Source organism: Phocoena phocoena, chromosome 15 (genome assembly GCF_963924675.1).
Source record: "Phocoena phocoena chromosome 15, mPhoPho1.1, whole genome shotgun sequence".
NCBI classification, from domain to species: domain Eukaryota; kingdom Metazoa; phylum Chordata; class Mammalia; order Artiodactyla; family Phocoenidae; genus Phocoena; species Phocoena phocoena.
In genome coordinates this window covers 59,886,609-59,913,499 of record NC_089233.1, presented here as the reverse complement: position 1 = coordinate 59,913,499, position 26,891 = coordinate 59,886,609, and the positions used below count along the sequence as shown (strand labels likewise).

Sequence of the window (26,891 nt, the reverse complement as noted above, 5' to 3'; positions counted from 1 at the left end):
CTTATTTCAAAACATTAAATTGGATTCTTTTTTTTTCTTCCCTTCCTCTGATTCTTTTCCTATAGTTTCTTTTCTTTTTTTAAAAAAAATTAATTTATTTTTTGGCTGTGTTGGGTCTTCATTGCTGCGCGCGGGCTTTCTCTAGTTGCGGCGAGCGGGGGATACTCTTCGTTTCGTTGCAGTGCGTGGGCTTCTCATTGCGGTGGCTTCTCGTGTTGCACAGCACGGGCTCTAGGCGCATGGACTTCAGTAGTTCTAGCACACGGGCTCAGCAGTTGTGGCTCACAGGCTCTAGAGAGCAGCCTCAGTAGTTGTGGCACACGGACTTAGTTGCTCCACGGCATGTGGGATCTTCCCAGACCAGGGCTTGAACCCGTGTCCCCTGCATTGGCAGGCGGATTCTTAACCACTGTGCCACCAGGGAAGCCCAATATAGTTTTGTATTTTAAATAAAAGTTTCTTTTTATAAGAAAATAATTTGAATTGAATAATGCATTGAATTAGAAGATAATCTATTTTATAGAATTAGTGAAAAATGGTTTTGCTTGCTGTAAAATAGCGCTGAAAGATTTTTGTATCAAAATTTAAATGTCTTTTAATGTTCTCTGTAGTTCATTAAATACTACTAAGGAATACAGGCACCATGTTCTACACACATGTGCTTATGAGTAAGCGAGGGCCATTGGCCAAAATCTGGCTTGCAGCTCACTGGGAGAAGAAACTGACAAAGGCCCATGTATTTGAATGTAATCTAGAAATAACCATTGAAAAAATTCTTTCACCTAAGGTATGTTATTCATTAAAATTATAGTATGTATTTGCTATGACTTATGGAGAGGAAAGGAATTAAAATACATTATATCATGAAATATATTTCCAAGGAAACTTTACTTCTTAAATGGTCTTCTCTTTTTTATTTCCTATAGCATTTATTTTCTGGACATAAACATATATTGATTTCTGTTGGTAATTAACTCTTATATGTTTATCCTAAATTGATTGGATCCTGAAGGATAGAGGCCATGTTTTATACGTATTTTGTGATTGTTTCTTATTCCCTAACAAAATATTGTATACGCAGTAGGTATCAAATGAGTATTTCTTAGAAAAATAATGGGTGAATGAATAGGAGAGTAGCAAGAAAGGAGGATTGAGTATAAATCAAAATATATATGAAGTCACTTCATAAGCAAGGTACTATGTTCATTATAAAACACTATAACAAGCTATTAGAATTTGCATTAAAATATCATTTTAATATTTTTATAGGTTAAGTAGTTTTCTTCTTGAGAGAAGGATGAATTATAATTGAAAATTTACCATGTGTCAGGCACTGGGCTAGACTTTATGTATGTTCTTTAGTTTACTTAATCTTCACAATAACCCTATGAGATAGGCTTCTTTTAGCCTCAGTGAAGTGTGGTAATTAAGAGCATGAACTTCTGAGTTGGTCAAATTTAAATTTAATTCCTCCTCTATCACTTAATAGTTTTGTTACTTTGGGCATGCTGCTTATCATGTCTGAGTCTCAGTTTTTGCTTCTGTAAATAGAGGTTGTTGTCCAAATTAAATAAATTAGTGTATGAAAAGCTCTTAGGACAATGCCTGGCACAAAATAAGTATATAATAAATTGTAGCCATTATTAATAAATTGAAGTTCAGGAAGGTTAAATGACTCAGCCTCAGCAACTGAGCCAAGGCTTGACCCCAAGTCTGCCCGACTGCAAAGGTTATATACTTCCCGTAAAACCAATAATAGCATACTTCACTTAAATGCCACATTAGATTATCTTCACTGAATAAAAAAGTTAATCATTTTACAAGGTGAGGTAAAAGTTAAGTGATTCACCTTAAATAAGAATACAAAATGTCTGCTTTTTAAAGAGAAGACATTCTTATTATTTTATAATTTTCAAAGAACAGAGTTTATGAATCTAATTTTTAATATTCTAATACTTTAAAAAAATTTTGAAAGGTGAAAATTGCACTTCGAACTTCAGGACACCTTCTTTTGGGAGTTGTTCGAATCTATAACAGGAAGGCAAAGTATCTTTTGGCAGATTGCAGTGAAGCATTGCTTAAAATGAAGATGACATTTCGCCCAGGTATACATGCAATATTGACCTGTCTCACTCATCTTTGTTCCCTTTTGCATTTTTATTTTGGGTGGGCTCTTTTAATTGGCAGCACTCTGTAGTTCCAGTGTGAGTATGGTGAATGTAAGCTTCCTTCTGACTGAATCTAAGTTTCCATGGTTAAGAACAAATTATATTATTTTCCTTGCTCTTTTCCTGTGTTTGCAGGAAAAGGTTATGCCTTCAAAAACTTGGAATGTTGCTGCCTATTTACACAAGAAATATACTTAATGCTACCACACTTGTGTAAGAAACTCTGATATTCAGTTTTAATGGGTCACTTGGTTTGCCATATCTGTTTTTGCCTTTATGAGATAAATTAGAAATAGTGTGATTGACAAAACCTAGATATCAGTAATTGTCATTGTTTTCACAATTCTCAAGACTCTAAGTACAATAGCATGCTATTTATGAAATATTATAGAAAATCTTTAGGCATTCCAAAGTGCTAGAGATTTACATGTGTCATAAATAGAACGCTTTCAAATTTTTATTTTAGTTTTAAGACTTTAGTCATTTTCCACCTTGTATTATGTTTATCTAGGTACAGACCTTGCCTCTCACACTAGTCTGCAAGCTCCTTGAAGGCAACATCTTTGTCATACTTATTTTCTGAATCTCTTATAGTGCTTGTCTCAGTGCCTTGCACGTACTGTTCCCTCAGTTAATATGGGTGAATCAGGATTGACAAGTTTTTTTTTCTCTATTTAAAATATCTGTAGAATCTCTTAGTAGATTTATAATTATATCAAATATGGTTCAGTGAAATAAATTTGTTCATTATTTCACTTATATATTCCATAAATATTTATTGATCTCGTACTTTGTGTGAAACACTATGTTAGGCTCTGGGATACAAGGACAAACAAGACAAATAAGGTCCCTTTGAGCCTGGTGAGAAAATCAGATAATGAAAAAGATTTTCTAAAAAAATTATTATAATAATTATAGATTGTGCTATGAAGGAATATAAAAAGAGTACTACTACAGAAAATAAGAGAGAAGTGTATTTTAGTTAGGCTAATTGGGAAAAGCCTTTCTGAGAGGATAGAATTTAAGCTCAGACTTGAAGAATGAGAAGTATCCAGCCATGTAAGAAGTTCATGAGGGAATAGCATTCCGGGCAGAGGGAACTGCAAGAGCAAAGGTCTTGAGGTGGTAAAGTGCTTGACTCATTCAGAGAGCAAAAAGACCAGTACGGTTGGAGTAGAGTGAGTACGGGAAGGTGTTGTTAGATGATGCCTATAGGTTTTGTAGGGATACAGGGCCCTGATTAGAAATTTGGATTTTATTTAAGTGCGCTAGGGAAGTCCCTGAGTCATTTTACCTATGGGGGTGATCTGATATAATTGCATATTTAAAATATCACTCTGGCTGTTTTGTAGAGAATAGACTGAAGAGGAGCAGGAGTGGATACAGGGAAACCAGTCAGGAGACTAAACAGTTAGTCCAGTGAGAGAAAGTAGAGATTTAGTTGGAAGTTGATTTTATATAGCATCATGGCTTATTGAATGTGGTATTTTATCCTTTTCAGGACTGGTTGACCTTCCAAAAGAGAATCTCGAAGCAGCTTACAATGCGATCACATTGCCAGAAGAATTTCATGATTTTGATCCCCAAAATATGAAGTAAATTATTTTATTTTCCTTCAATTTGATTTTCCTGATATTTCGTTGTTTTACATTGTCAGATTTCATGAATGCAGATGGAACATAGTTAACAACTGAAATACACATGCAGTTGACAAAGACTTAAATTTAGTGTGAAAGTTCAAAGTAGAAAACCAAAAATGAATCAATATATTTGCTGAATGTAGTTTGCAATATTGACAGTATATTCATTCATTCAATATTTGTTGGGTGCCTGCCATATGCCAAGCACTGTTCTAGGCACTGAGGAGATAGCTCCTGGCCACATGAATCTTATATTTTAGTTGGGGGAGACAGGTAATAAACAAACAAGTAAATATGTAGTATGCTAGGAGATGATCAGCATTATGAAGAGAAATAGAAAATAAAATAATAGAGAGATCAGAAAAGGCTTTTCTAATAAGGTCCAAACAGAAATCTAAAGGAAATGAAGGAACAAATCATTCAGTAATGTTGGGAAGAATGTTCCATGTAAAGCAAATGGAAAGGCTCTAAGGCAGAGCATGTTGGACCTATTCAAAGAACAGCAAGGAGGCAAGTGAGACTGGAGTGGAGTAAATGAAGGGCCCGGTGGTAGGAGACGAGGTCAGAGGAGTAGCCGGGGTGCAGGTGATGGAGGGTGTCATAGGCTGTAATGAGGACTTTTCTTTTAGTCAGATAGGGAGCACAGGAGGGTTTTGAATAGGAAAGTGACTGGATCTGACTTGACTTCAACATGCTTCCTCTGGCTACATACTATAAGGGCGAAAGGAAGGAAGCAGAGAACCTATGAGAAGATTACTGCAGTAAGAAGTCCAGACAAGAGATGATAGTCTCTGTGATCAGTTCTCAGTCTTCATTTTATCAAGGTGGTAGCAGTCAAGTTATGGATCTATTTTGAAGGCAGAGCTGACAGAGAAAGAGAGAAGTGAAGGTTGACTATATGATTTTTGGCATGAGAATGGAGTTACCAGTTTAATGAGATTAGGATAACTAGAGCGTGGCAAGTTTAAAGAGGGCAAGGTAAAGGAAGTAAATTAGGTTTTGGATATAGGTTTTGAGATGACTGTTACACATCCAAGGGGAGTAGGTAGGTAGTTGAATATCTGGGTCTGAAATTCAGGAAAGATGTTTGATGGGATATATAAATTTGAGAGTTGTGAGTATGTAGATGGAACTTCAACCATGAGTCATAAGAAATCCCTGAGGGAATGAGTGTAGATTTGAGAGAGAGAGAGGTCTGAGGACTGAATGTTGGGTCATTCCTAATAGTTAATAACCTGGGAGATGAGGAAGAACTAATAAAGGAGATGGAAAAGGAACAGCCAGTGAGGTAGGAAGAAAATCAAGAGACAGTAGTATTGCAGAGGCCAAGAAGAGAATGTGTTCCATGAGGAAGGGAGTGAACATCAATTTCAAAGGCTGTTGGGTATGGTAAGTAAGATAAGGACTGAGAATTGCCCATTGGATTTGACAACCTGGAGATCATAGTTCATTATATCATATGTATAATGAACTAGTGTTTGTAAGGAATACTATTGAGAAAATAAAATTCTCCTTTGTTTTTATAATAAAACATGTTTTTGTTTAAGGGTGTTTGTTTGTTTTTCAGTATACTGCAAAATCATTGTGTTCTGTTCACATGCTTTCCTCAATCTTATATTTCTCCATAGTGCTATTGATGTTTCAGAACACTTTACTCAGAACCAAAGCAAACCAGAAGAAATCACACTTAGAGAAGATTATGGCAATGATCTACTTTTCCACACTGGGAGCTTTGGTGAGAATATTTGAGAAATTCAAATTGCAAGTCATAATCAATTATATTTGCATTTTTGTATTAAAACAATGCCAAAGCTATTTCTATGCCAGTAGAAATATCTTTAGAATGTATGAGTTTTTTGATGTATAAATGTAACCCCCCAATAAGTTTATTCTTGCCTTTTTCTACTGTAGGTGTCAATGCCAAGACTCAGGCTTAGCCTATGCTTCCCTTCTCAGTGTACAACCGTTTATTAAATATCTACTATATGTCAGGTGCTATCACAGGCATGGGCAATACAAAGTTTAAAGAAGCATTTCCTGCTCTCAAGGAGCTTCAGGCTGGGAGAGAGACATATAAATAAACAGTTGCTGTAGTTAACATATACACAAGGTTTTACACAAGTGCTGCATACAGAGCCTTCAAAATATATTTCCTCTAAATATATATCAATAACATTTTAAAATAGCTTGGGAGTGAGGAGGAAATACACACTGAATACACATTGATTGGGAAACAGAAACTGTTGAATGTATTTTAAAATTAAAGCTATATGGTGTAATTTAACTATATAGTATTTGTTCCTTTTTATGGCGTTTACCACTCTCTGATTTGTATCATGATATTTATTGTATTGGTCTGTTTTGTTCTGAAAACTCCATGAGGGTAAGATCTGCGTCACATTCATCTTTGACTTTCTTATAGTGCCCAAAGCAGTGAGCATAGGAGAAGGCTGGCCTAAATTTGTCTTAGGTGGAGGAGGGTGATCAAGCATCAGTAATGCTTGAGCTACCTTGTAACCTCCACTTCTCATCCTGACTCTCCTTCCATAACTCTTACGATCTATAGCTGTGTTTCTCAAATGATTTGTGGTGAAGGACCAGTTTTATAATTTTTGTCAATTTCCTATCTGTCATGGAATGACACTTTTGTAAAATATAATAAAAATTAATTACTAGAAAAATTTAAAAACTTACTTAAAAATCAACATGTAAGCCTCAAGTTTTTGTTATTAGATCCAACATGTATAAAATTACTCTGCGACATTATATTAAAACTTTGTGAACATTTACGTCTAATTTGTGTATTTACTCTGTTGTGGACCAACACCGTCCACAGACCCTACTTTGAGTAGCACGCATCTCTTACTGGCTGTTACCCCAAACCTTGAAATATAACACATTGGTAAAAAGTTAATCATATTTCCTACTGCCCAAGATATTCTTTACACATTTCCCTGTAAATGCTACTGCTCTTCTTCAGCCCTGCAACTTTAGGATCACTTTTAACTATGCTTTCTATAAGCTTCATACCAGTGCTAATTAAAAAAAAAAATGGAAATGTCTCAGGTATTCTTTCTGTTTCCCTAGCCACCAGTACTAAATATATATATATATTTAGTTCGCCAGTACTAAAGTGTTGAAGTGCTGTATACCCTCCTACACAGTTTCTTCCAGGCCCCACATTTTATACAGCTCTGCAAGAGGAATTGTCCTTAAATTCCATTTTTTTTCCACATCACATTTCTCTTCTTAAGTGCCTTGGGTCCCTATAACTTACTGATAGATACTCCTGCCTCTCCTCAAGGCCCTCTACCAATTTATCACCATCTTTATTAACTTTGTTTTACCTTAATATAGACTTTTTGCTCTAGTCAAGCAAATGTCTTACCAGTCAACTAATACAATTTAGTTGTTCTCAGTTCTGTCTACTACAATTCAAGAAGGTGGGGAGAACATGTCCTGAGTAGACTGACAGACCTGGGTTTGAATCTGGGCTTTCTCTGTTGATTTGCTGTGTGATATTGGGCAGATCACCTAGCTTCTCTGAGCCTTACTGCCCTATATGTAAAATCCAGATATTACTAGCAACATCACAGTTATTTCCCTTATTCTCTCCTTTAGTACTCTCTACCAATAAGGGATTTTCTCTCCTTCAAAAACTAGTTCAAACCTAATGTCCTCTAAGAAATATTTAATGTTAATCCATCCTATTCTGGATTATAGTATAAGAGTGAAAGCAAAGATTATTTCTTTAATTTTTTGGTGTACTCTCAGGTTCTCATGATATTCAGTGCTCAGAATATACTGTCTGTTCATAAATGTTATTATCTTATTGACAAAGAATGATTTTTCTTTTGGGAGCTATCAAGGTGCACCTGGAAGATGTGAACAATACCTTTACTTCTTTTGAAAAAGTTTATTTTTTCTATTGAGCAAATCTTTAGTCCAATACAATGAAGGTTGCCTTTTTTAGCTCTTTCTTTCTAGAAGATGTAGGCCTGTAGAAAAATTTCCAGTGAGTGATACTTCATGAGTTTCTTTACTGACTAGCAGTGACGTGGGTTGCTAGAGGAAGGAAAGAGAGGATCAACCTCTGACCTCTGGGATTTCAGACTTCTAGATTCTGACCTCTGGGGTTTCAGACTTCTGGACCCAAAGATTCAAACCCAAGGAAGGGAAAGAATATGCATGTACTGACAGCCAATCTGGAAGCAGGCGGTTTGAAGCAGGGAGTTCATTTTATCTGCTGCTGTCGGTGTCTTAGGAGTTTTCTCTCATTAGTCTCCATTTTGCTAGAATTCTAACCGTTACTAAGACGATCTTTGCTGCCTTCAGATCCTGGCTCTATCATTTATTAGGGTGTGACTGTGTGCAAGTTATGAAACCTTTCTGTGGATGTTTCTTTGTCTGTACAATGAGGATTATAATAGTATCCTCTACTACATAATACAATGCACATAGTAACCACTCAGTTTATGTTAGCTGACCAGGTTTTATCTTTTTTACTGCTGTATCCAACCCCTAGCATATTGCCTAACACCTAGTCATTCAATAAATATCTATTGAACAAATGTTATAAGCCCATTGTTTAATATTTTACCTACCTTTCCATTACTTAGAAGGCAGACATACTCCTTATTTTCCAATCCCTCCTTATGGACAAACAACTCAAGCAACTGTCCATGAAATAATACTCAATCAAGTGGGATATGACCCACCTAAGGTAGAAGAAATCATTCGACTGCCAATAATAACCTTCTGGGAAGTATTAAACTGTACCACTACTAAAAACTCTATCCTGATATTTTGGAAATTTTTGTTATTGTATTGGAAAAAGTGTTAGACTAGAAATCCAGTCTCCACTGATTAGCAGAATGACTTGAATAATTCAAATATTTTTTTTCTTTTTTCTTTTTTAAATTTAAGTATAATTTACCATGTTGTGCTGATCTATACTGTATAGTAAAGTGTCTCAGTTTTACACATATATACATTCTTTTTTTAATATTCTTTGCCATTATGGTTTATCCCGGGAGATTGGATATAGTTTCCTGTGCTATACAGTAGGACCTTGTTGTTTATCTACCAACCCCAAATTTCCAGTCCGTCTGTCTGCCTCCTCCGCTCTCCCTTGGCAACCACAAGTCTGATCTCTATGTCTTTGAGTCTGTTTCTGCTTTGTAGATAGGTTCATTTGTGCCATAATTAGGTTCCACATATAAGTGATATCATATGGTATTTGTTTTTTTCTCTCTGACTTACTTCACATAGTATGATAATCTCTAGGTCCATCCATGTTGCTGCAAATGGCATTATTTTGCTCTTTTTTATGGCTGAGTAGTATTCCATTGTGTATATATATATACTACATCTTCTTTATTCATCTGTTGATGGCCATTTAGGTTGTTTCCATGTTTTGGCTATTGTGAATAGTGCTGCTATGAACATAGGGGTGCATGTATCTTTTTGAATTATAGTTTTGTCCAGGTATATGCCCAAGAGTGGGATTGCTGGATCATATGGTAATTCTCTTTTTAGTTTTCTGAGGAACCTCCATACTGTTTTCCATAGTGGCTGCACCAGCTTACATTCCCACCAACAGTGCAAGAGGATTCCCTTTTCTCCACACTCTCTCCAGCATTTATTATTCGTAGACTTGTTAATGATGGCCATTCTGACCGGTGTGAGGTGGTACCTCATTGTAGTTTTGATTTGCATTTATCTAATAATTAGTGTTTTCATATGCCTACTGGCCATCTGTATGTCTTTGAATAATTCAAATAAATTTTTAGCTCTCACTTTTCTCATTGTAAAATGAAAGGAGCTATTCAAAATGATATCTAAATTCTAGCTTCTAACCCTAAAATTCTGTGTTTCTATGACTAACTCAATATTAATTATATGTATTTATTTAGAGGAGGAACCTGAAATTCTCAGAAGACATAGCTTCTTTGATGACAACATATTGCTAAATTCCAGTGGTCCTTTAGTTGAACATAGTTCTGGAAGCCTCATTGGAGAAATATTTCTGTTCTGTGACAGTGGAGATGGATTTGGAGATGAAGGAGCTGCAGGAGAAATATTTGGTATACTATCTGGTCATATAGAAATTGGATATTTGTTTCAGTCAAATTACATAACATACTGGAAGTTTTATTCCATCAAACTAAAATTTCATATATGCTTCTGGGTCATATAGGTCAACACATTTTTTTACACAAGTTTTCAAAGTCTATGGTATACTTAAAAATTTAGGCTAGTTCCAAGTAAATAGCTATCTGTTTAAACACATTTATCATATAAGTTCTTGTTTTTATTTTTACAAATTTCTAGTCTTTAGAGGGGAAGAAGGGAGGTAAATATATTCCTCACAAAATATACTAGATTGTATACTAGAAAACATTGTTTTCTTTAGCAGAAATTGTGGGACAGCTATTCTAAAGGATCTGTCCAGCATTTTATATTATTATTTTATATTTATATTATTATATTATTTTAAAGTCATCATAGAAATAGGATAGAGAAAACTTGGAAATCGAAATGCACTTAATTTTAAAGATACTGACTATTATATATCAAATCTTTTTTTTTAATTCTCTAGTTTACAGTAAAAGGCTGGTTATGGCAAACTTTTTGAAATTTGAAAACTACGAAAAATAGTGGCTCAACCTTAGATCTCTACCAAAGGAGTATGAAAACTTTTACTTCTTAATCTGAAAATCTAAACATGGCTTTGTAACAAGGCTACTATCTTGGTAGTTTAGTAAATATTTCCTGAAATAAACATTTATAAATAGACTTTTAATAAAGGAAAGGAAATTAAATATATAAAATTCTACGTCATACTGCATGAAATGTGGTAGTCTATATAACCAGTCAAATCTAATTAAGTAGGGTTCACTCATTTTTGTATCCCATCACAACTCCTTGCATGCAATACTGTCAAGTGTTTAGTGAACAAATGACAGATTCAACTCTGTATAACCGAAGTGTTTATTGTGTTTTCAAGACAATCTATTGCAAGATGATCAGAATATCCTGTTAGAAGACATGCATTTAAATAGAGAAATTTCCATGCTTCCTGAGCCTCCCGATACTATAGTGGGTATGTTGTTTCTTTTGTGTAGAATGTGAACAGATACTAATATTCAAATTAAGTCTCAAAACTTATGGGTTTAAGTAGCAGTATAGTATAGTGAAAGATAATGAAGAGTGTTGTCCCTCAAACTCTTAGTCTGACTTTAGATAATATAGAATAGAAAACTAAGTTCTGGGAAAAGTACAATGATGGGTATTTAATCGGGATTGGGTTTATTTGTTATAAAAGCTCATTTAAATACTCTGCCAAAATACCCTGCTTCTGAATCATTAAAATAATATATGTTACATAGTAAAAGCATCATTAATGTTTGACACTAACATGGTTATTAATTATTAATATCACATTAATATTAATATAGCTTGACAATCTATATATAATTTGATAGAAATTATAAATTTGGGGATATTTTCTACTTGAAATTGATGTGAAAGTACCTCAGATGATTTGAAGTCTTGTAGTCTGATTTTTCTTAAGAATTAAAAGAATGATTAGCCCCATTTTGATGTTTCACTCTTTTTGATGTTACATTTGCTTTCTAACACAGTAGTAGAAATTTTAAATGTAAAAAGAGGCAATAAAAATTTAGTTATGTGTGGTTCTTTATGGGTCAACTAATCATTAACAGAACACAAATTTTTTAGCAGACATATTGCCAAATTTATGTCAATCATTTATTGTGGTTCCTATCTCTGTTTTCACTTCTGATGTGACTGTAGCCCAGCCTTAGATGTGACAGGTGCAAAAGAGGGTGATACTACTTGACTCACCTGAACACTGCAGGCCCCAGACTGTATAATCTCTGAGTCTCTTCAGCTCTATTAAATACATGATTCTAAGAATTCAGATGTGGCTCCAGTTAGCAATATAAATCTACAGTTAGTTTATCTTTCACTTTAATTCTCATACAGTCCTCTAGTTTGCAACATAACCATTATTTTTTTTTAATAAATCCTTTTATGGCAACGTTGATTAGTAGAACCAGATAATCCTGAGTGTGTATGTCCACCTGAAAATGAAAAAATGGATGAAACCACATCATCAAATGAAGAGGAAGGATTTACCCTTGAGCCAATTGATACTTCAGGTCAGAGTCATTCATGTTTTTATGTTTAGTTTTGATGCGCTACTATCTTATTTACCCTGAGATACTTTAATAATTCTTAAAATATTATAGGAGGTAGTCAATCTAGTAATAACATTCATAATACAATAAGGGAAAGGTGTGAAGAAAATTTGGGATGGTCCTTCCATTATATTCAGTCCTGGTCAAACCATCTGTCCAGCTTGGGAAATTGGAAAATGTAAAACAGAGTTCAGTTCCAATAGTTATCAAGCCATTATTCTGGGCACAGAAATGAAGACATAGTTCCTGCTTTTAAGAAGCTTACAGTCTGATCAAGAGATAAATAAGCATGCAATATAAAATAAGACAGAGTAAAAGGGTCGGAATAGAGGCACTGAATATGAATCTAATATATAACTAGATCTTTTAAGAATATCCTAATTTTAAGTAGTATAATTGATATTTCAGTTTATAAACTCAGGCATGCAAAGAATAAAGCATTCAACGTTTTCTTTGCGAAATTCAACTCTGAGCCTCTATCCCACTTGGTTGGCAAGAAATGCAATCTGCAAACCTCCCCTATCTGCCCTGAGCCATGTATAGTATCAAAGTTTGGGGGAGGGGTACAGCAGGTGGAAGGGAACCTCCGGTCATCAGCCACACCACCGTGTGATACCCAGTGTCCCAGCCTACATAACCTCTGGAGTCATCACACAGCCAGCCCCTTTGGAATCTTGTCCTATTCCCAAGATTTTACTGAGGCACATCAGCAAGCAAGTTCCTTTGGCTCCATCTGATCTCAGATCTCCACCCATTCCAGAAAATCTAACTGCCCCCCACTCCCCTTTTGCATCTTTACTAAGGAAAAGCTTGACTTCTACTTTCTACCCGGCCAAATTAGTTAAAGGAGCAAAATCCCATGGCCCTAACTACCTACTAGGAATTTGTATATGAATTTCAATGGGGGAGGGAAAAATACACTGGACAAATACAAATTAATGTTTTAAAAAGTTATCCTGTTAGGTAGATATTTTAAGGAACTTTACAACTGAGTGACTTCCCTCTCAATATACTCTCTGCTCCACATTCCTCAGTTGTCCATTTAGTATATCAACAGGGTGCCTGCCTCCTAAGCACTTTACAAAATGTGTTAACCCTTGGCTGCTGAGACACACTAGCTGTGCAAAAACCATATAAAACATAATTTTCAGTAGAGAGAAGGGGATTTTCTTCCCAAGTCAACTCTGTAGGTTGTATTGTGGTAGACATTTCTTAGATATGCAATGCCTAGAATATCATTATGCAAAGTTGTACAACCTATCACATTTGTATGTATTTATTATATTTAGACATTGCTGAAAAAAGAAAAGGCAAAAAGAGGAAACTGCTCATAGATCCAATCAAGGAGATCAGTAGCAAAATTATGCATAGACAGCTTACTTCCTTTACGGACACACTCATGGTTTTGGAACTTGCACCTCCTACCCAAAGGTTGATGATGTGGAAGCAGAGGGGAGGAGCAGACACACTTCTGTCAACTGCTGCCCAGGATCTGACTCATGCTGAACTGAAAATGGTAATAGTTTCTATTCTTTTACATGGGTGCAATGTTTGGTGATAAATAAATACATATTTATATTCATATCTACAACGGAATTTAAACTTGTGAAAAAATACCCCCTTTTGAATTAATTTGCTGGATGTGTGTGCATGAATAATAGTTTTAACTTTTTAGCATATATGCTTGTATTTTGTTGAATTGCTTTACTTGTACAAAAGCGAGAAACAAAAATGTATATTTTTACAGTTGTTTACAAAATGCTTTGTGTCCTCTGGCTTTAAACTTGGAAGAAAATTGATGCAGAAGGAGTCAGTAAGGGAAGAAATGGGAAGCGAAAACATAGTAGGTAAGACATCCTAATTCTGTTGGTGTTGAGGGGAATGTTGTAGAAACAAAACTTTGATATTACATTTCAAAATTAAGATGGGATCCAATTCCATATTCCCAAGTATAAATGCTCTTAGAAGAGTACTTGAACTTAAAAGAAATTGTTAGATCAGCCTTGCATTCTTCTATGTGGATTAATTTTTGTCCAACAAACTACCTTAAAAAGATGAAGTATATATACTATGTGGACTATTCTTAATCTCACTCTTTCCCACCTCCCCCACCCACAAAGGCAGTACTCACAAGCCTTCAACAAAGAAAATTCTATATCTCGTAGGATAATGTTTCACTTTAAGACAACTAACATGAAAAATCACTTAGTGATAAGAATAGCATTTAAACAATACAGTTAACCTGAGATATAGATATATCTATCCCCCTAGAGGATGCATGAAATTTTAATAATATTAATAATGAATTATTATTGTGACTATTATAAAGGAATAATAAAGCTAACTTATGTGTTGAGTGAACCTCTGCTTACTGAAGGCATTAAAATCTGCTGAACAATATACTAAGATGGGCTTGGTATATCCATGTTGTCTTGTGAGTTAAATGTGTGGGAATGAGAGTGGAGGAGATAGGTGGTGGAACACGGGGAGTAGAGGTGATAAAAAGGCAGATGAAGGAAAATGGAAGATAAATATGTGAGACTTGGGGTGCTATAAGAAAGTTTGCGCACGCTTAAATTCTTGGATTTTAAGTTGTCTGTCAGAAGTTTTCTTTTGTAACAACCATATCCCAATTTTAAGTTTGAAAGATATGTTAGTGAAATCTTTTTTACTTCCTTAATAATTCAGAGACCTCCATGATGGAAGAGCCAAATTCCCTGCAAGAGTTAAGTCAATCCAAAACTTGGAAGGAAGCGACTGATGGATCTAAGTGTAGCTCTTGTGAGGATACCAATAAAAATATTAACTCTGATGTAAGTTAACCAAAGAGAGTAATAAAAATATTATTATCTTCCTGTCACATACAGTGAAGGAACATTGAGACTCTGGTATATCGTCTTATATTTATAGTTTATATTTCATCTTACGTTATTCTAGAACTTCTTTAGTATGTACAGTACTACAGGGTAAAACATAATTTACATCTGCAGAACAGTATTTTCTAGAAGTTTAGGATAGCAAATCACAAGATAAGTAGTTTCATACTGAAAGAGTATTTTTCATGGTACACTGAATAAATTATTATACCTGAATCTGGTTATATGCTGAGGTCTCACATTCAATATGTCATGGAATCCTTTAGAAGTCTAGAAAATACACCTAAGCTTTGCTTCTGATCATAAGTTCACCCTTCCTAACTCTAAAAATAATATGTGTTAGACGCACCGGTTATCTTAGCCTGAAAGACTAAAGATCCATGACCCAAAAGAATTTTTTTAATTTTTACTTGAAGACATAATTTTTATTTGAAGACATAATTTTTATTTGAAAAACAGTTATTAAAAAAATGTGGGGGCTTCCCTGGTGGCGCAGTGGTTGAGAGTCCGCCTGCCAATGCAGGGGACACGGGTTCGTGCCCCGGTCCGGAAAGATCCCGCATGCCGCGGAGCGGCGGGGCCCGTGAGCCATGGCCGCTGAGCCTGCGCGTCCGGAGCCTGTGCTCCGCAACGGGAGAGGCCACAATACTGAGAGGCCCGCATACCGCAAAAAAAAAAAAAAAAAAAAAAAAAAGTAGTTGGAAAAAGTGTGCTGTAAAATATTTTCCCAATGTCACTTTACTGACTGTACAAGTGTAAATATTATACCACACAAGATAAAAAGAAAACAGTGCTTTTCTGGTTTGTTCCATCATCACTGTATTTTGATAACCACTCAGGGAATTGAGAGTCAATCCACATTGAAACTGAATGCCCTTGGAAGGAAAGACAACTTCATAATACATTAAAACAGAATGTGTTTTAATTTGATCATATACTGAATATTGAGATACTGGGTTGCCAGTACTACTCTCTTCCTTATTTGGATTCAGACATTTCTTAGAATGCACCTACTGAAATTATGATTAGGCAAATTTGTTTAGTTTATTATTTTTTAACATAGTGACAAAATTTTGGTGCTTGCAGTGAAGGAAAGATTGTTGCACTACTTCTTTTGAACCTTTTACTCCTTTACCCTATACTTATGCTTTAACCTTCAATTTCATTCTTATTCTACTTCCAAAAATGGTGAACAGATATGAAATATAGTCAGTAATGGAAGCACAGTCAATTTAAATGGACAGAAAAATATTGATTCTGATAATCATTTTCAAATCTTTCAAAAATTCAAACAATATTTTGTAAAATAACTGCACAATTGAGAGTATCTAAAATGTAGAATATTCATAGAAATAAAAGGGAAAAAACATGATAGGGCTCCACAAACATGCATATTAAAGAATAAAATGCAACCTCATACTCATGAAAAGTTTTAAAAGCTAAAATGAAAAATCAAGTAAGCTATGTTGTGGGAAGCTTCTAACTTAATCACAACCACAGATAACAGCTTGGGGAATGAAGCTTGGAGACAGGCTGAAGATGAGAAAGGGGCCAACAGCTTCCATAGCAATGAGAAAAGAGAGTGTTGATGAATGGAGAATTTCTCTTTTTCCGTCTTCCTTTTTGTCTTCGTTCCCCTTCCGGAGGACACAGTTTTTCTTCCCTCTTGCTAGTGGCACTCCAGCAGCAGTGGCAAGAATCCTGTCCTGGCCCTAGGTAGGGATATTAATATCCCTTCGGCCATTCTCACTCCCTCGGCTTACAATTCTTCTTCCTCTGCCACCTGGTTCTGGCATGAGAATAGAGGTAGGGGACTGGGGCAAAGACAAACTGCTTCATAGAAAGTGGTCTCAGCTGTGCAGCAGCAGAGACTTTTGATATGACATCTGTAGTGTTGAGGGAAATAGGAAGGGAAAAGATACGTAGCAAGGAGGGCAGAACATGCAAGTTCTTCATTGTGGGAGGCATAGAGAAAACAGGAATATTTAAGTCAGGGATTGCCTATTTGGGATATTTCAGAAATAATATTTTGAGAATGCAGGTAGTATTTTAAATTACTTTTAGAAATGAGCATCCATGTGATTAAAGCATTTAATAAAATGAGATTGTTCCTGTGATGACTACTACTACTGTGATAACTTACCTATATTTCCCTAATTTGCTTTAGCAGGATATTGCTGAAACGGTACCTTCAGCTGCTGAGGAATCATCTTTACTGAATGCCATCTTGGCACAAGAAATTGAAAATTGTCCAGTTGAATTGGTAAATAGATGTATAGTCTTAAGAATGTTATTTAAAACTTTGTTCCTAAATAGTTAACACCTTATTTACCTAAAAATTGTTTTTAGCTGTCACGTTACTCTCTAAAATTACAATTTAAATTTGTGTTCTTAACAAAGATGTGTATGAGTAGCTTGATAAAACATATTCAGAATTCCTTTGATCTTTTATTCTTTAATTTATTTTGAAACTTTAAGTAATTTTAAAGAAATGTATGGGATTTTTATACTTATCACAGGTAGTCATGGGTTTAAAATGTTGAGAATCATTGTTTTAAATTATTCTTATAACATCTGTAAAGAAGCAGAGTTGTATTATGACTATGTCCTAGGGCATTTGAAATTTCATTTTATTTAAAGAAAAATGTATGGGCATTATTTCCCAAAACAATGACTCACGGTCTATACCAAGACCTTGGCTGATATAGACCAAGGTCTGACTCAAGACTTCTAGAGATCAGAAAAAGGGAATGGTCTGCACAGAGGACCACAAGTCAGTAGCGAAGCCAAAGCTAACATGTGACTCACCTGACTCCATATAGATTACTGTCTTATTTCTCTAGTCCTTGTCCCATAGTGCTGAAGGCATTTTTAACATTGTAATGAATTTTAACAAAAGTTTCTTAAATAATATCAAAACACTTACTAATGCCTAATGTTAGTTTGTTTTTAAATAAATTATCTTTACAATGAGTTCCAAGACTATTAAATTGTTTTTTTCATATGACTGACTTCTCTGGATAATCTAGGACAGAATAAATACATGAAATTTTTACCTGAAACATCCAAACAACTGAGCCAGAAGAGAGTTGAGTCACTTTCGCCTTTCTCTTTGCTTCTAGACACAGGTTATTTTCATACATGGTCAAGAAAACCACAACACAGCACAAGTTCAGCTGTTTTAATAATCCACAGGGCTTTCCACACAATGGACTCAGCTGTAGGTGTCCAGATAGATCAAGTGGACAGGCTTCAGCAAAATGCACAGACTATTTTTTTCTGAGCCTTTTCCTGATTTGTTTAGTTGTACAATATAGGTGAAGCTGCAGTCTCATGGATCTTTAACAAAGAGTTGGGCCATTGCTTTTTACATTTGAAAAATACATTTGTGTATTTAACAATAAAATAAACATTAGTAATTGGATGAACTAGTTTGTCCCAGAATAAACCAGAAAGAAATAAACATAAATTTTACCTGGAGGAATTCAGAAAACTCTTCAGAATAAAATTGACCATGTTTTCAGATCACTATCTTTGGAATGTAAGAAAGGATGCTGTATAGGCAGAACCAGGAAGCCAGTACAGCTGGCAAGAATGGGGACTTGGCAGTCCCCTTAGCCTCAAAAGATTTAAAATATCATACAGGATATTCTGAAGCTCTCTGAAATCATCTCAGAGTTCATGAAATTGAATGCAATTTTAAGAAGTGTCTGGGCTCCAGAGGTATACACGAAAACTTGACAAACAGTGGGGCTGTGATAAGGGTGACACAGGAGCTGTTAGGTTTCATGGTCAGAGATAGCATTGGGGAAATTATAAAGTAGGTCAGATCTGTGCCACTTGCCTCCCCCAACCCTTTGTAGTCTTGCTTTTTTATCAGACTCATCAGCACCTTTCCTATGCCCAGTTCTGTTCTCAGTTTATAAGGTGTTAGTTGGTAAGGGCTTAGAATGAGTTCCTGTGAAGGGATTTCAACTCTACAATTTTTAAATATTAAGGTGTTTCTGAAAGTGGCTAAAAACTGAAAAGATTGAATCTATTCAAATAACATGAAAGGCCGTGGGTTGATCTTTTTCGGACAAGACACCCTTGAAACTCGTAAGCTTCCTAACCCAATTGTACATACTAAACATCAGTTATTGTTACAGCTTTTATATCACCAGATAAATTCATATAAAGGCCTTTACAAGGTAGTTCTTCTATAGCTTTTTGTTTACTCCTGTCATCTGAGTTCAGATTGACCAGAGCTGGGACAGTCCTAGCCAAAAGTGGTCATCTTTACTTTTAAAAGTAAGTGCACAATGCCTGGGATGCATCACCAATAGAGATGGCAGAATCTCCAACTCTGGAACCCCTTGTCAGAAGATAGCCTGGGAGTATAGATATAATCCTGTAAAGACTGAGCTATATTTGTATGTTAGTCATATTCTCTCAATTATCAGACTATAAGCTCCTTATTTGGCAGGACCCAGTGTTACAGTTGTGTTTCTTGCGGCAGCTAACACTATGGCTGGCAAATAGTAAACATTCAGTAAAATTTGGTTAAATGAAATATTATATCAATTATTCAAACAGGAGTCATTGGGGAATGAACAAAATATTGAGGTGGAGAGATGGAATCGAAGAATACTTCAGATGTTAAATAGCTTGCGGGTAAGACTTAGTAGGGTTTGTCAACCCTATTTTTATTTTTAAAAATAAGTAAAATGTTGAGTTCAACCTTCTAAATATTAATAGAAATAAAACAATTTTCATTGTGTTTTTGTTGAGGCCAAATTACACTAGAGTGAAATGATTTTTAAGCTGTATACCCGAGCCTAAATGTGAGTTTGCTTTTGGTGCCTACACGTTCTAATCAATTCTTACCCATTTTCATGTCCCTAGACATCTATTCTATGTCCAATTCTTGTGTTTAGCAGCCTGTTAACTAATTCTCAATGTGAAACTAAATTTATAACAGTTTAAGAATGAAACAGATAATTTTAAAATTTAACTTATATTTTTATCAAAATAATACATGTATATAATTTTGAAAGTTCAGTAGTACTATGTTTAAGGCTGAAAGGGAAACACACAAGTCTTTTGTCCCATCCCTACTTATTCCTAAGTTCTGCTTACCAGAGGAAACTATATAAACTGTTTCTTTTAGTATTTATATCTATGTTTCTAATTACATGTTCTTACTGCTCTTTCCTAATATTTCAGCTTTATATTTTATCTGTTGACTTCTTTCAGAAGAAAATGAAAATTTAGCTTAGTTATATCTCCCCCACCCCAGTGTATTTTCAGCACAGTATTCAGTGCTTACAATGTTATAATTAGAATAGTCACGATGCAGGCTTGATTGTGACACAGAGCCAAAATGTCAGTGGCTTAAAACGATGGAAGTTTATTTCTCTGTCAGGTAGAGTACTATCTGGTATGGCAGCTATGTTCACAAAGTTGTCAGAGGCCCAGGTTCCCTTTATCTCATTTTCTTTATTCTTGGGATCCAAAATGGCTAACTATCCACCATGTCTGCATTCCAATCAGCAGCAAAGTTTCCTTTAAGGGTATATCCCGGAAATGGTATGTATCACTTTTCACATTTAACTGACCAGCACTTAATCACCTTGCCACATCTAGCTGGGAAACGTAGTCCTTACCTGGCAACCATGGGACCAGCTAATAATTCTATTACTATGGAGGAAGAAGAAAATGGATATTAAGGGACAACCATCAGTTGCCACCACTATGTAAAAATTAGTTTAAATTGAGACTTCATAAGCATAATTACATTTCTTGCCAACTTTATGGGTTTTTTATTTTGGCGTTAATCCTTACCTCATTTTTCACATTTGCTTAGTATCTATATACCCATCCTTAATTCTTTTTCAAAACTCTCTGACAATAAAATAAAACCCCTTTTAGTATGGTCAAATACATCAATTAATTCATCAGTTCCTTTCTTTTTTCTTGAAAATATCCTTCCCAGAGCTCATCCTCCTCTTGTTCTAATCTAGACTAGTTGCTCTCTAGGTCTGCTCCACAGTTTTTGTCTTGGGACATTCCTTTACCATAACATGGGGATTCCTTTGTCTCTTTCCTATGTTAGTCCCTCTAGTTTTGATGATTTGATCTTTATCTTGAATTTTTTTGGTGGTTAACATCCTCTCATAATTTCCTGAGACAAAGAGTGCATAGGAGGTCAACTAATCTATGACAAAGGAGGCAAGGATATACAGTGGAGAAAAGACAGTCTCTTCAATAGTGCTGCTGGGAAAACTGGACAGCTACATGTAAAAGAATGAGATCAGAACACTCCCTAACACCATACACAAGAATATACTCCAAATGGATTAAAGACCTAAATGTAAGACTGGATGCTATAAAACTCTTAGAGGAAAACATAGGAAGAACACTCTTTGACATAAATCACAGCAAGATCTTTTTTGACCCACCTCCTAGAGTAATGAAAATAAAAACAAAAATAAACAAACGGGACCTAATGAAACTTCAAAGCTTTTGCACAGAAAAGGAAACTATAAACAAGACGAGAAGGCAACCCTCCAAATGGAAGAAAATATTTGCAAATGAACCAATGGACAAAGGATTAATTTCCAAAATATATAAACAGCTCCTGCAGCTCAATATTAAAAAAACAAACAACCCAATCCAAAAATGGGCAGAAAACCTAAGTAGACATTTCTCCAAAAAAGACATACAGATGGCCAAGAAGCACATGAAAAGCTGCTCAACATCACTAATTATTAGAGAAATGCAAATCAAAACTACAATGAGGTATCACCTCACACCGGTTAGAATGGGCATCATCAGGGCTTTCCGGGTGGCGCAGTGGTTGAGAGTCTGCCTGCCGATGCAGGGGACACGGGTTCGTGCCCCGGTCCGGGAAGATCCCACATGTCGCGGAGCGGCTGGGCCCGTGAGCCATGGCCGCTGAGCCTGTGTGTACGGAGCCTGTGCTCCGCAACAGGAGAGGCCACAACAGTGAGAGGCCCGCGTATCACAAAAAAAAAAAAAAAAAGGATGGGCATCATCAGAAAATCTACAAACAACAAATGCTGGAGAGGGCGCGGAGAAAAGGGAACCCTCATGCACTGTTGGTGGGAATGTAAATTGATACAGCCTCTATGGAGAACAGTATGGAAACTAAAAATAATCTTACCATATGACCCAGTAATCCTAGTACTGGGCATATACCCAGAGAAATCCATAATTCAAAAAGACACATGCACCCCAGTGTTCACTGCAGCACTATTTACAATAGCCAGATCATAGAAGCAACCTAAATGCCCATCGACAGACTAAAGGATAAAGAAGACGTGGTACATACATACCATGGAATATTACTCAACTATAAAAAGGAACGAAATTGGGTCATTTGTACAGACGTGGATGGACCTAGAGACTGTCATACAGAGTGAAGTAAGTGAGAAAGAGAAAAACAAATATAGTATATTAACGCATATATGTGGAACCTAGAAAAATGGTACAGATGAACTGGTTTGCAGGGCAGGAATAGAGACACAGATGTAAAGAACAAACATGGGCACCAAGGGGGGAAAGTGGTGGGGGGGTGGCGGGGTGGGGGGTTGGGGGCGGGTGGTGGTATGAATTGGGAGATTGGGATTGACATGTATACACTAATATGTATAAAATAGATAACAAGAGCCTGCTGTATAAAAAATAAACAAATTAAATTAAATTTAAAAAAAAAAAGAGGGCTTCCCTGGTGGCACAGTGGTTAAGAATCCGCCTGCCAATTCAGGGCACATGGGTTCAAGCCCTGGTCCAGGAAGATCCCACATGCCGCGGAGCCAAGAAGTCCATGTGCCGCAACTACTGAGCCTGCATGCCACAACTACTGAAGCCCATGCGCCTAGAGCCTGTGCTCTGCAACAAGAGAAGCCACCACAGTGAGAAGCCTGCACCCCACAACGAAGAGTAGCCCCTGCTCACCGCAACTAGAGAAAGCCTGTGCACAGCAACGAAGACCCAACACAGTTATAAATAAAAATTAAATAAATTAATCTAAAAAAAAAGAGTTCATAAGAGATAGAGGCCCTACATACAAGTCTGAAAATGTCTTTATTTTACCTTTAACTTTATTGGGTGTATCTGAACATAGCTTGAAAATAATAACTCTCAGATCTTGAAGGCTTTGCAACATTTCTAGGCATGTGTGTTGTTATTGAAAAGTCAGATGCTGCTTGGTTGGTGGTCTTTTGTAGGTGACCTTTATTTTCTCTCTGGAAGCTTTTAGATCTTTTCTTTATCCCCAGTGGCCTGAAATTTCATGATGATGTGCTCTGGTATGGGTCTTTTTCATTTATTGTGCTAAACATGTAATAGATTCTTTATTCTGAGAGTTCATGTTCTTGCATTGGAAATTGTTTTGGATTTCCTCCTTGTTAATCTAGTCTCCTTTTCTGCACTACCTATGCGTCAGATGTTGGATCTCCTGAATTGCACCTTTACTTTTTTTTTTTTTTTTTTTTTTTTTTGCGGTACGCGGGCCTCTCACTGTCGCGGCTTCTCCCGTTGCGGAGCACAGGCTCCGGGAGCACAGGCTCCGGAAGCACAGGCTCAGCGGCCATGGCTCACGGGCCCAGCTGCTCCGTGGCATGTGGGATCTTCCCGGACCGGGGCACGAACCGTGTCCCCTGCATCTGCAGGTGGACTCTCAACCACCGCGCCACCAGGGAAGCCCCTTAGTGATTCTCTTGAATGCATTCTTTTCTGCTCTTGAATGTTAGAAATTTTATCCAAATGTCTCTTAGATCTCTTTTTTTTTTAAAAGAGTGAGACACCAAAAAGCTGATTGGAGGTTAGATAAGCATGGATGGGGCTTGTAGACTTGTGGTCTTTATAGTGAGATAATTGGGTAGTGCCCCCCCAATACACACACACACACACATCATTATCTATAGGATTCTTTTCCTTGGAATGTTCACTTTCCCAGCTTAATCTTCAGATCTACTGCCTAGCAGATATAAGCATGATGCCCGTGGTTCAGGAACCAAAGGGAGTAAGGGAGAGGCTGCAGTCTCACTGTTTAGACATTAGAATTTCCCATATTTCCCCAGTCTATAACACTTCTCCTCCACCATCCACAGTGCCTATTATTCCAAGTCTAGAACCTCACTGGTTGATATCTCCAGAAAGACAACTTCCTGCTTCCTGCTAGGTATGGGAGTAGTGGTCTTAAGGTTCTGTGAGGTGGTGGAGTAGACCTGAGGATCTAACTGTTTCCAAGTAGCCTTTTAAGGAACTCTCATGTTTTTAGCTTCACCCCTCATTTCCAGCTTATGACATCCTGCTGCCTACAATTCCTGAGCTTTTCCTAGGTTTTGTTTCACTTTGGGGTTTTGTCTTTTGTTTTATTCAAGTGTGTTTATAGGAATGGTATCCCTCTCGTCTTGATTCAGGATGCTTTTAGAGCTGCTTCTGTCTGAAGGAGCATCCTTCTGTAAGCCTTGCTTTTATTCCTGTAGGCTGGCGAGAACAAGGAGCAACCAACACACAAAATTACTGTTTGTGCATTGCTAGAGGTGGTAGTGATTTTATGGCATCCTGGGTATTTCATAACCATGGAGTAGGAATTGGGGTTCTGGACCAGGTGCTTCTCATGTTTGCTCTTCTCTTTTGGAGACGGATGAAGGAGATCCTTTGCAAGAGGCACATACTCATGGGGAGGCTGTCACTGCTGGAAATGCTTTTTTTTAATTTTTTTATTTTACAGCTTTCATGTTTTATTGTACTTAACTTAAATTCCACCATTAAATACTGAGCACAAGTATATGCTGGCCTTATGTCCACATTTTTGACATGTAAAGATAAATGGACGGATGGCCTTAAGTATGTGATATATTAGAGGTTGTAGAATATATTAAATAATTAGAGAATCTGGCGGTAGTAACATTCTGTCTATATACATTTACACATTTAGTGGCACAAGTAAACTCTATAGGGACAGGAAGACAGATGTAAAGCTTTGGGTTGCAATTAGAGGAAAAGCCCATTCAGGACTGAACTGAGAGGTCCTTGCTTGCTGACAGAATCTCCCCTTGACTTCAGACTTTAGACAAACTAAGTAGTTTTTTTGTTCAGTATACAAAAACCACTGAATTGTACAAAATCCCTATTAGTCATGAGAAGCAGTAGCAACAAGATAGATTAAGGAATTGGCTCAAGCCAATTCAGATTGTAGGGTCTGGACAGTCAGAAGTGAGCAGGGCTGGCTGGAGGCTGAAAATCCAATTGGATGTTGCAGTTCAAGTCTGGGATCTGTAGATTAGAACAGCCAGCAAGAAACTCAGTCTAGAGGCAGAATGGTTAGTGCATTCCTCAAAAATCCTTGTTCTCCAAATAAGTTCCTAAAAGACTTTCCTCAAACAGGGTCAAATTTCTGTATCTCAAGTTGGCTTGCTTTTTGCTGGCTTTCCTCTCTGCTGGCATGTAGGGTTCGGCTTTCTCTAAGTCTGATAGTCTTCCACTTTGTATTTCTCTCCTTCCTTTATTCCTTTACCTTCATTTTAAAGGAGTTTCTGGAGGAAACAGAATAATCCTCTCAGGGTGTTTTTCAAAAGGATTCTTGGAATTGAGAAGGCTGTCCCTGCTCTCTCCCTGGGGAAAAAGCCACCTGATCTGCATTTTGTCTCCTCAAGAGGGGGGGATAAATGAAGGCTTGGCGTGCCATCTCTGAAAGGTTGCTGACACTGGGCTGCTCCTTTGGTTGAGATAAAGTATGATAAATTATTTAACTTATTGATTTGTTAAGTGTTATGGACTGGCAAAACAAAACAAAACAAAACAAAACAGAAAAACCCTTGTATATGTTATTTAAAAAAAAAAAAATGCTTCACAGCTATCAGATTAGTACAATACTCACAGGGATACTGACCAGTATTCACCACAGTATTTCTAACTAAAAAACAATACTCCTGTTCTAGAAATCTGATTCCAGGTACGTAGTCTATTTAAATACTTTATTGTACCTCAGTTTTTTCTAGTAGATTCACAGGTGTCCTATAGTGAATCCAACATCTTTTTAATCTGTGCAAAGAAACTGGGAGATGTATTTAGTCATATTCCCCTGCCATGACATTTACCACAAGAATTGTTTAGTCACCCCCATCCTGCAGTACCTTTAAAGAAAACAAGCCTGATAGGCTGATAATTTTCATTGATTTTGAAGATTCCCAAGGTCCTGTGGACTTTTTTCTGCCTGCAAGTCTAAATTAATTTGCACTTTCTCCAGGAGCCATTTATGTTAACATCAATTTTTTAAAAGACCTAACATTTGTACAACACATTAGAAATTTGTGTAATACTTTAGAGTTCTTTTGCATGTATTTTCTCAATGAACCAAGCTGTGCTCAATGACCTATGATGTTTTTTGTTTCCTAATGAGTCATTTGCATTTCTCCATTTAAGAATTTCAGTCACTTATCAAAAATATCAATATTTTGTTGTTCATTATGCATCCACAGCCTGCTTTATTTCTAATCATCTTGTTTCCCTTTCCTTTCTTCTTTTATAATTGTTTTCCCAGGAATCCAACAAGATGGGAATGCAGTACTTTAGTCTGATGAAGCTCTGCAGAAATAATGACCGAAAACAAGCTGCAGCCAAATTTTATAGCTTTCTTGTCCTAAAAAAACAGCGGGCTATTGAGCTGAGGCAGAGTGCTCCCTATGCAGATATTATAGCTACAGAGGGACCAATGTTCCATAAAATGTGAAGGAAATCCAGAACATGCAGATTTATGTCACCATTGGAATTTCTTTATAGATTGTTCAGTTTAATGTCAAAGCTTGTCTGGAAGCAGCTGAAGGTCTGATCCATTTCATAGATAGGTTGATCTCCATTTCCTCTTTGTAAGCTCAGAATAATCATAGCTAGAATTGGAAACCTATATGCTTACAGCAATACTTAATTATAGCTAAGTAATATTTTAACTTAGCTGACTTGAATGCATAT

The 26,891-nt window shown here is 36.4% G+C and overlaps 1 protein-coding gene and 1 pseudogene across 2 annotated transcripts; one reads left to right on the top strand and one right to left on the bottom strand.

Annotated features, from left to right (window-relative positions):
- The first annotated feature begins 643 nt into the window (after window positions 1-643).
- RAD21L1 (RAD21 cohesin complex component like 1) lies at window positions 644-26,652 on the top strand. 2 transcript variants are annotated; one of them, XM_065892805.1, is made up of 13 exons: window positions 644-787; window positions 1,976-2,105; window positions 3,670-3,763; window positions 5,437-5,543; window positions 9,724-9,894; window positions 10,818-10,913; window positions 11,884-11,994; window positions 13,323-13,549; window positions 13,781-13,880; window positions 14,722-14,846; window positions 17,080-17,172; window positions 19,485-19,562; window positions 26,464-26,652. In XM_065892805.1, the coding sequence occupies exons 1-13, from the start codon at window positions 644-646 to the stop codon at window positions 26,650-26,652; spliced, it is 1,665 nt and encodes a 554-aa protein (XP_065748877.1). The 2 variants fall into 2 exon arrangements, with proteins under 2 accessions (XP_065748877.1, XP_065748876.1); XM_065892804.1 differs by having other exon boundaries at window positions 17,077-17,172.
- On the bottom strand, window positions 24,345-25,443 carry LOC136134584 (small ribosomal subunit protein eS27-like; annotated as a pseudogene).
- Window positions 26,653-26,891: the final 239 nt, after the last annotated feature.